The 10,833-nt window shown below is 39.3% G+C and overlaps 1 protein-coding gene across 1 annotated transcript; it reads right to left on the reverse strand.

Moving 5' to 3' along the window:
* Positions 1 to 1,477: 1,477 nt before the first annotated feature.
* On the reverse strand, positions 1,478 to 8,579 carry trim35-3 (tripartite motif containing 35-3). Its single transcript, XM_082141132.1, has 6 exons — positions 7,904 to 8,579; positions 7,666 to 7,761; positions 3,719 to 3,949; positions 3,606 to 3,628; positions 3,406 to 3,524; positions 1,478 to 3,037 (listed from the first exon to the last, which is right to left on the reverse strand). Exons 1-6 carry the CDS (start codon positions 8,294 to 8,296, stop codon positions 2,511 to 2,513), a joined length of 1,389 nt encoding a protein of 462 aa, XP_081997258.1. The 5' UTR covers positions 8,297 to 8,579; the 3' UTR covers positions 1,478 to 2,510.
* Positions 8,580 to 10,833: the final 2,254 nt, after the last annotated feature.

Raw genomic sequence — 10,833 nt, forward strand, 5'->3', positions numbered from 1 at the left:
AAAAGATCTTATGCTGTAGAATCACAGTGATGCTGTAATCAACAATATACATTTAAGTCAGAGATTAGACTCTAAATGAGATCAGTGATTCAGGTGAAATTTTGATTATGTCAAAACATTTCCAACAAAACCTGATCATCTTTCTCTTTGTTCATCTGGCAGTTAAAACTCAGATACAACAGCCAAAGATAATCTAATGTTTACAGTTTATGGGTCAAGAGCCCAACTAAAGCAAACACTGATCTCCATAACGGTGTCTAAAAAATTTGATTTTCTGCTTGTTAACATCAGGTGTCTTCAATAATGCTCAATTATCACTCAATTAATCACTTAATGAGCTCATTAACTTTAACACTCTTGAGTGTTAATTTAACACTCATATTTTAACACTGACTCTGGAGCCATATAAACTCCCAGGAGAGTTCATTTAACACTGGACTTTTTGCTGTGTGGGGTCGTGATGTGACAGAGGGGGTATACAAACAAAATGCTTAGCTTTCTGTTCATTTAATTCTACCCCACCTTAAAATAACACTAAAACCACACGTGTTTCTAACAGGTAAAATACGCCTCTAGTGTAAAAACAGGAAAATGGTGTGGTAAAAGGTCAAATACATGACATCCAATCATGTTATTACAATGTCTTTTGTGGTCAAAACTGAAATTCGCCACACCTGTTCATTGGTTCTTTTTAAGTCAGACATTACTGAAACGCTGACTTTCGACTCTGCCTGTCGGTTTGATTCGTTCATTTAGAACTGGTTCTTTGGTTCAGTAACTGGTCTAGTAACTCGTTGGAGCCACTAGTGTAGAACTCGTTCATTTCCAGTTGGGTCTCAGGCTCGTGGCAGGTACACTGGCTCGTCTTTATACACTATATTGACTTCTTCAAATGTCAATCAAAGCAAAAACAATTAACGAGTCTCATGAAGAAATATAATCACAATTGGAAAACTAATGTTAGGAATATTAAGTTGTTTTAGTAATATCATGAAAATTCTAAGTCTGGAGACCTTCTTCTGCAAATATTTTTTAATAATTCAAAAATAGCACAGAAACAAAGATCTTTGAGTTTATAAATGTTTAATTCGATACCAAAATTTCTGTAGTCTGTACCAACACCAGTGTAATTTCATGATTCTTGGTACCATTTTCGGTACCATAGCAACACCTATTGGAACTATTTAACTATTCTAAAATAAAATAAAAAATTAAATAAATGAGTTAATTATTAATGATAATAATAATTACATGTAAATAATACATTAAAACAGCACATAGCCTTGATTTTTTTTTACAGTTATGTAAACATTTCTTTAAAAAGGTCAAATGAAAAGTTGGTAAGAAAAAAAGAAACATAAAACAACAAAGATTAAATAAAACAAGTGGCAAGTCTGTAAATCTGTATTCATACTCCAAGACTCAAAGTCTGTTTTGACATTCAGTCAAAATATTCAGTATCAATATTTTGTTTCCCCTGCCCATTGCTATGGTTATCACTATGTCAGTCATTGCAGTTTCGGATTCAATCCTACACTTGAATACGGTAAATAACAGTGTAATGTGTAATTAGCAGCATGAAAAATACAACTTTTATTCAAATTGCAAATGGGTTATACAGAAAGCGAGCAAAGAACATTCCCACTAAATCACTGAAGCTGTCAATCAGAGTTCTGCACTCTTGCAAAAACTCCCGTTATAACCAAATGACACTGTCCACACTGCACAAGGAATCTCTTACATTGTGTTTATAATTAAAGGATTCAAGAGTGTGTAGAACATAAACTCTGGCATTTTGAGCGGATTCTGACTTACATGTCTGATTGGCCACTGCGTTCACATGCTCAATAGACATGTCCGTGATTAATGTCCACTACAATGCTTCAAAAAATACATTGTCAATAGAAACACTGAATGTTTTTCCCAGAGCAGTCACACAAACACTGAATGCTCGGGCGTGTTTAAAAACAGCCGCCTATCAGCAGGTACCAAACTGACCTAGTACAGGTACATTTTTAAAATCTCAGTACAGACTCAGTACAATACTTTTGACACTAACACGAACACTAGTCACAATAGACAGCAAGTCATCTGTAATCCTTAAAAAAAAAAAAAAAAAAAAAAAAATCGGACATGCCTGGATCACTGACTTCTGACTCTGCCTAATTCATTCATTTCAAACTGGCTCTTTGGTTCAGTAACTGGTGCAGTTGCTTCTAACTCTGCATCGGCGTCAACCGACAAACTAAAGTCCGATTCATTTTGATTTTGTGACCCAGCTCGACCAATTCCTCACTGCAAATCGACTCAAAGAACGATTTGTTCAAGTATCTGGAGTTTCTCCTGTGGGGATGGTATCAGCTCTACCTCAATGGAGTCTCTTTGATGTTTGAGGAATATGTAACCAAACATTCTGGTCAACATCAAAAGGAGAATACAAGTTTTAAATGGTCTTTAGGAGACCAGACTTCTCAGAGGCAGCTTGGGCCTATTAACCTCCAGGAGGCATTTCACAACTGATCCAACTCTTCTATCAGATGCAACTCTTCTATCAGATGGAATGTAACTGGTAAAATTTTCAAATCATGACACCAGAAGAATGGAAAGACAGTGTCAGAGAAGGTGGTTGTGAATGTGTGTAGCTTAGTGTTAGTTACAGGATCAGAGAATGACACTGTTCCTCTGTCATAGTCCAGGTGAACTCTCACCCTCTCAAGCTTCTCTTTCACAGGAAAACCAAACCGCTCATCCAGTCCGTACTGCACCCACCAGACACCAGAGTTAAAGAAAACACCTCCCTTTCTCTGGTTTGATGCTGTAGTTACTCCAAGACTCCAGTACAAACTCTCTTTGACCTCCACATCCCAGCAGTGTGTTCCTGAGTTAAAACCCTCTGAACCCAGAACACACGAATACTCATCAAATCTCTCTGGATTATCAGGAAGTGGTTGACTGTTCAAGCTCCATCTCACACTGGTCAGATCATCAGACAGGACTAGATGTGACTGAGCCGAGTTTGGATCCAGAATCACAGGAGCTGATGAGACACAACCAACATATGCTTTTATTCTGATGTTCATATAATGATCAAGAGTGAACCCTACACAGATTATAATGAATCATGAAAATCATCCTATTGATCAAACACATCAGACATTTTCCTCTGATCACTGTCAGTGTTGTTATAGTAAACATGCTTGAGAAACTTCAGATTTGCATTTCATGTCAACAGAAACTGATACTGAAAAAACAACTGAACTCTAGAGATCCTTTGTATTAATGTAACTGTAAATATCATGTTAATCTCTTGTTGGTGAAGTAGCTAATCTATAACGCTAAAATCAGAATATCTTCACCCATGTGTGACTTCCAGTGTGTAACAGCACAGATCTTCTCCAGACTCACTGTTTTGGACGATGTCCTGCATCTTCTTCCAGACTCTGAACGGCAGGTTGCCCAAGTATCTTGGCACATGAATCAAAGCTCCAGAAGCCATCTGTGGATCCGGCTGTGAGATCTGGACTCTGGAAGAACATTCAGGAGTCAGAACTGCAGTGGCTTTGGATCAGAACCAGAGAGACCAGAGACATCAGCAGATCACTCACCTTTTCATTGAGACTGAAAACTTCTGCAGAAAAAACACATAATTTATCATCAAGAATTCAATCAATCAATCAATCAATCAATCAATCCATCAATCAATCGTGTCAAATCAGACCTTCAGAAAGCAGACGTCACTGGCTTTCATCATGTCCTCCATGTCTTTGATTGTGTATGAAAGATCTGAGATGTGTCTATCCATCTCCTCCAGCTTCTCCTTCATCATCTGCTTCTTCTGCTCCTCTTCCTCCCTCAGTGCAGTGATTGTAGCTTCTTCTTCATCTCTGAGGAACTGATGAAGCTTCTCAAACTGCTGTTTAATCTGACGCTCTGTGTGCTCAGCTTGAGACTGAAATCAAAATCACATTCACTTCAATCATCTCAAAGCCAGTGGGGAAATTTGGGTTAGTTAAAAACAACTTTAACTTTCTGAAGTACTAGTCGATGTTCTTTCTCTTTACTCTGCATACAAATAATTCTCACCAGCCTCTCATCACAAAACAAGTGTTAAATAGCTTTTTAAAAAGATTCATAAAAAAGGAAAAAAGATGAACATAAATGAGGTTAGAGATGTAAATATTGCTAAGTAACTAAATGTAAAAAAAAATGTTTAATCTATTTAACAACCTTAAAGGGGTCATGACATGAGAAATCAAATTTCCCATGATCTGCAAGTTCCCTTTCAGTCCTTCGGTGACTGACGAATAGGAATCTCGCTAGAGATTCTACTCTACTTCGAGTGTAACTAAAACTAGTCAATGCACATTGGCATGCGATAATTGCATCAGCTGCGCTGCATCACAGCACCCTATTATATTGAGCAGAAGGTGCATTGCATCTTCAACTTTTTGATTTAGAGCCGAGCGGTTTTCATGTCTGCTCTCTACAAAGCGGTGTTTAAACTGAACAACTTGCGTCTTTTTGAAGATGACATTTAACCTGTGTGTTTCTGGATTCATTCGTAACCTGGCGGTGAGGGATAGTCTTGATAGCTGTGTCACGTGTCTGGACTTCAAACACGCTGAGATAGCGTTCATGGATGAGTCATGCACTTATTGCGGGAAGATGACCATCGCAGAGTTGCTGTCGAGACTCCAATACCTCCAAAGAGGTGGGTCCCCGTGCCTCTGCCTCGATCTAATCCTCCCCAGAAGGTTACTTCAGGCAGTAGCAGGGGTGATTTGAACCCTCACTCCTAATGTGTTCCGCAGCCAGTAGAGCTGCCACAGGAACGCAGTTGACCATCTCAAGGCGCTGTACAAGCCATATCCTTTGGGCTCCGATGTCAATCACTGCATCGGAGGGTGAGCCAGACGATTTGGCTTTGTTGCCTCCTTCAGGAACTGTAGCATTGCTCGAGTCAGATCCAGAGATGATAGCCATGCTTTCTCAGGCCGCTGAGAGGGTAGGGCTTGAGTGGAACCGACCACTGTGTCCCCAGCGCTCAAGGCTATACGGTTGGTTTCTCAGGGTGGCTTGCGCTAGTTCTCAGCGTCCCACCCCGGTACCTTTCTTTCTGGAGGTGCATGAGGAGCTCACTAGGTAGTGGACGGCACCTTTAACTGCCTGAAACCTTCTTGGTAGCCCTCACCACCCTTGATGGCAGGGCCTTGATGGGTTACACGTCAATTTCCCCAGTGGAATGGGCCGTTGCTTTGCAACTGTGTCCTAACTCCACCTGGTGGGGAAATCCGTGTCTCCCTTCCCGGGCCTGTAAGCACTCATTGGATTTCACAAGCAAGGCTTTCTAGGCCTGTGGGGAAGCCGCCTTTGCCATACACGCCATGGCGTTGTTGGAGGTCCATCAGTCCACGGCTGCTGCTTCCACCCATCCTCTGCTTGTCGCAGACTGGGTGGAAATCACAGTCCTACAGTGGATACGAGAACAGGGTTTTACAGCCCCTAATTACAAAGTCCTACCCTTCAGGCTGTCCCTGTCTCCCCGTGTCTTCACGAAAGTAGCGGAGGAAGCCATTGTTCCCATGAGGAACACAGCGTTTACATTCTCAACTATCTTGACGACTGGCTGATACTACCACAGTCTCAGGACCAGTTGTGCGAACACAGGGACCTGGTGCTCAGTCACCTCAGCCAGTTGGGGCTTCAGGTCAACTGGGAAAAGAGCAAACGCCCCCGTGCAGATGATATCTCTTTCTCTGTATGGAGTTGGATTCGGTTGAACAATCAGCACACCTCATAGAGGAATGTGCTCTGTTGGTCCTGAATTGCTTGAATATGTTCAAGGGCAGGACGGCGGTCCCACTGAAATTCTTTCAGAGGCTCCTGGGGCATATGGAACCCGCAACGGCTTCAGCACTGGCTTCACTCTCGAGATGGGTGTGGCAGCACGGCACCCACTGGGTGACAATCACACCAGCATGCCACCAAACCTTCAGCCTGTGAACAGATCCTTCATTTCTTTGGACAGGTCCCCACCCGCATTGGTACATCAACTGCCTCGAGTTGCTTGCAGTACGTCTTGCTCCGTCTAAAAAGGCCACTGCAGGGCAAAGACTTGCTTGTCTGCACAGACAACACTGCGACCATGGCGTAAATCAACCGACAAGGTTGTCTACGCTCCCGTCGGATGTCTCAGCTCGCCCGCCATCTCAACCTCTGGAGTCAGAAGCATCTGAGGTTGCTTCAGGTCAATCGTGTCCCCGGGTTGCTCAACCTTGTGGCCGACGAGCTATCATGAGCTGCGCTCCCAGTATAGTGGTGACTCCACCCCTAGGTGGTCCAGCTGATCTGCTGTCTTTTCTGAGCCACACAGGTAGACCTCCACATGACTTCTTCAGGGAAGGATGTGGCTTCCACAGCGTTCCTTTTCCAATGGAAAGGGTACGCTTCCCTAGTGTTATCCAATGGTCCAACAAAGGTTAAATATGTAACCGAGACGTTTCATAGCTTAACACTTCCTCCTGATTAACAAAGAATATATTTAATCTCACTCCAAAAAAGGCTTTTCTTGATTTTTTGTGTGATCTGTGACATCGACGAAAAGTTGCACCATCATTGCACCATAGGCCAAGTCACCATATGTTCAGTCGCTTAATGGCTGACATTTGCTCACGCTGGGAGTGAGCGTTGTGCCAAAAGCAAATAGAAGCCATTATAATCACTGACGCAGAACAAATTAAATTGAAAGAACGAGTGATTAAAAAAACGCTCACTTTGACGTGTCCAGTTTAAACAGTTTGTAAATCTCTGTACAGATTTCAAAAGGATACCAGCATCGGAAATGCGTGGATGGTTTTGTTTAATTACATCCCAGATCATGTCAGAGGACTATGTGTTTGTTCGGAGCATTTTGTTTTGTAAACGAGGCAGTGTAATGGAGTTTGCAAAGAATCTTTTGTTGAACGATGAAGCAGTCAACTGTTTTGGATCTGACAGCAGCAACATCACAAACCGCAAGTAAATGATTTTATAATGCTTTGTCAGTACATGATTTTACATGGATTTTGATTTCAAAACACTTACTCATGTCCAATAGCGAGTGGGTGTTAGTATTGTTTCATATGCAATGAAGTTAGTTACCCAATCATAACAGTGGCCAGTAGCCACACCTTTAAAAACTTATTTCAGACAGAGGGTCAGAATGAAGATAGAAAATAATCGTTTTCTGCATGTTTTTTTTTTGTGTGTGTAAAAACATTAACATTATAAGGGAACCTCAAGGAACATTAAACAAAAAAAACAAAAAACAAAAAAAAAACATGTCATGATCCCTTTCAATTACATGAAATATCTTACAATTGTCAAAGGTGACATATTTTTGCTCACGTCTTCCCTCAGGTAGATGCATATTGTCAACAGCATATTGAATATTAATCACGTTGTTTGTGCTTGTCTAAAAATGGTTAGCTGAATGCACAGAGAACGAAAGGTGAACGCTAACCACTTGCACGTTAGTCCAGCCCACAGCAAAAGTACCCAGAAATCGGAGGCTTCGTTTTACGCAAACGATTACAGTTTATACACTTATACCAAATAGAGTATGTCAGACAAACCAATTCAGATTTTCACATCAAATTTGTGAATGTCAAAATAATCAATCCTCACCTTGATGTGTTGAACTGTTTTCTCAAACTTTGCTTTAATGTTTTCTTTGTGTTTCAGTTTCTCTTGTAAGGGCTTCAGTGCTGTATTGAGCTCCTCCTAGAATTTAAAGTGAAAATACAGAAGATATTCTTTAATATGTTCATGTAACAGAAAATGGTACAGAGACATACTTTGTTTATGATATAGCCTACAACTTCTATGATACAAGTTTTTATCCTAATATTTGAATCTGTCTTACCTTATATGATGAAACCACTTCGCCGATGGGTCTGAATGTGTGATTTTCATGTGTCTGTGAAGTATAGCACACTAAACACGCAGGCTGTTTGTCCTCCAGACAGAAGAGTTTGAGTTTCTCACTGTGTAAACTGCAAAGCTCCTCAGACCCTGATGATTGGCTCTCGTTTTTCTCCTTCAGGAACGCCTCACACAAGTTCTTTAATGCAAGATTACATGTTGGATCAGATTTTGATCTTCTCCTGCAGACAGGACACTCCTGAGTTTTCTTGATCTTCCAGAACTGTTGAAGACACTCTTTACAGACACTGTGACTACATGATAAAATAACAGGAGCGTTGAAGATTTCACGACACACAGGACAGATATAATCATATTCAGCTGGTGAATCCATTTTTCACCGTTTGAGCTCCAGAAATCTGAACTTTACTTTCACTTTCTGAATGATGGTTTCAAAAATTAATAATCACAAAGATCTGCTGTCTCAAAACAAACGTCTCAAAATCCTTTAAAGCATTTTCCCTCATTTTCCACTGATCGCTGATTTGTCTTTCCTTTTTTTCTTCTTCTTCTTCTTTTGTTGTCAAACACGAGAGTCAGAGTGACAGGAAAAGAGAAATAATGAGGCACTCTCTTCCTGGTAAGTGTTGCAAGAGGGTGGAGTTTCTGAATCATCTATGGTTGCATTGTTAGCAGGTCAGACGCAGTGTCAGGATTCTTTAGGTTAATGTGAACAAAATGCGTTCAAAATGAACTTGAATCATCAAACTCTCAAAAGTTTAATGCTAGAAAACATTGAATCAGCAACATAATACTAATAAAAAAGACTCAATGCACTTTATTTGCAAGTGTTTCATTTATTGCTGTTTATTTGTTGGTGAGTGTTTTTAAAGCTAAACAAATCTTTATCACAATGATTCCTTCACATGCTGAAGTTGCAGTGATAAACACACGTCTGTTCATCACGCTGATTGTGAGTGTTTGGAGACCAGTTACTGTCTCTCCATCTGTTCTGCATAATCCTCATTCACTAGGTACAATTACTGTCACATTGAAGGTAATTACCAGAAAATCAATTTACATTTGACATATTTCTTCCATTTCATATTTCAGACACTTTTATCCAAAGTGAGGAATACAACAAAGTGATTTGTCTTAACCCTCTGGGCAAAAATGCACGAAAACATTTATGTTTTGAAATTTAAATTTTTTTTTTGCTTCATCGGAGGGGGATGAAACTTGGTGACTTTTGTTATGTTACCTATGTGAACGCACAAAAAAATCAAGGAGATGATTCAGATATGTTAAAGGGTCGTAAAAAAAAAAGTCACACTTAGCTTCCTTCGTGCAAAAATGACCGACCATAGGAAATTAATGGGAAATAGGAAAAAATAGGAAAACTCAGAGAAACTTTTGGTGGTACAAACTACTGATCAGCCACTGTGCAGAAAAAAAGTGTACAGCAATGAAGGGGTGACACTCTAAAACATCAAGAGTGCAAATAATTGCATTGTGTTCCCTTTCTAACCAAATGTTATTGTTTGATTGTAAGCATAATGCAAAACCTGATACTTATCAAAAAATAAATAAATACATCAAAAAGTAGTATTTTAGAATATCTAAATAAAAAAAATTTATAAAAGGTGGAGAAATTAATGGGTTAAATTTTAAGGGTTCGGTCGTTTTTGCACGAAAGGAAGCCAAGTGTAACACATTAATGAAGAAGCCCAGAGGGTTAAGGAGGCAATACACGAGAAGTGCCAACAATACAAAGTTATTCAACTATGGAGCTTCAAAAAAGAGAAAAACAATTTGAGTTTCATAAATTCGAAATATACAAAACTACTACAATTCCCTGGAGCAGTGAGGCTGAAATGCGAATATTTACAGATAATTTGATGTTTAAAAAGCTTCTTCTTTTTTTTTTTTTTTTTTCGTCATGGATCAAGTGCAAACGGCAATCTACTTTAAATGTTGTTGTTTTTTTAACCTTACTACAATTGAAGTTTAGAAAATATTAAAGCATTTATTTTGTAGTTTGTCGCGGTGCAGTGGCCAACTTAAAATAAATAAAACTATACATTATCTCTAAGATTTTACCTTGTGCGCTAATCAACCAAACATGGTATTTAAATAGTCTACGTAATTAAATTAGAATGCTTTCAAATGCACACAACTGTACACATCTAAATTGAGATTAAACGTAACGTAGGCAAAAACGATGAACAGACTCAGGATTGATCAATCAAATAGGCTTACCTTGTGTCTGCTGGAAAGTGACTTGCAAAATCAGGCAGGCGCGTGCGTGCGTGCGTAGTAAACAGAACGTGCACGCGCTGGCTGCTAACGCTGCAACTTTGTCTCGTGCCCCATTCAAAGCATCTCTTTTTTTTATTCACAAAGTATAAATATTATGAATAATAACCAACCATTTACTAAGTAAAATCTTTGTTAGATGCAAATTGTCCTTGCTGGCAGATATTTGCAATTAAGGTATATTCATATCAATATAATCTCCACGTCTGATAATCTCAACAGAAATAATAGAGCTATGACAACATTTATTCATTTACTTAGGTAAATTGTTTGTAGTAAATGAATTAGTAAATGTAGTAAATTAATCATAAGTATAATTACCTTGAGTAATGGAATCTGGTACTTCTCAACCTTCTAGAGCAAGAACATTTTGAAAACTTGCTGGATGTCATTCAAAGTAAAATCACTCAATAATTAGGCTTCTGAAGCAAATCACTTAATTAATTCTGACAAGAATGCAGAATCTCAACTAAAAACATGAAGTTTACATAAAATCAAACACCTCAGACCCGCGTGCTTGGAAATATATGACCCTTCATATAAACCATGTGACAATTTTACCTCACAAACCATAATCACTAACTTTTAATAATCTTGTGCTTGTAACACTCACTT

This window comes from Leuciscus leuciscus (assembly GCF_965113295.1).
Source record: "Leuciscus leuciscus genome assembly, chromosome: 1".
In the NCBI taxonomy this organism is placed as follows: Eukaryota; Metazoa; Chordata; class Actinopteri; order Cypriniformes; family Leuciscidae; genus Leuciscus; species Leuciscus leuciscus.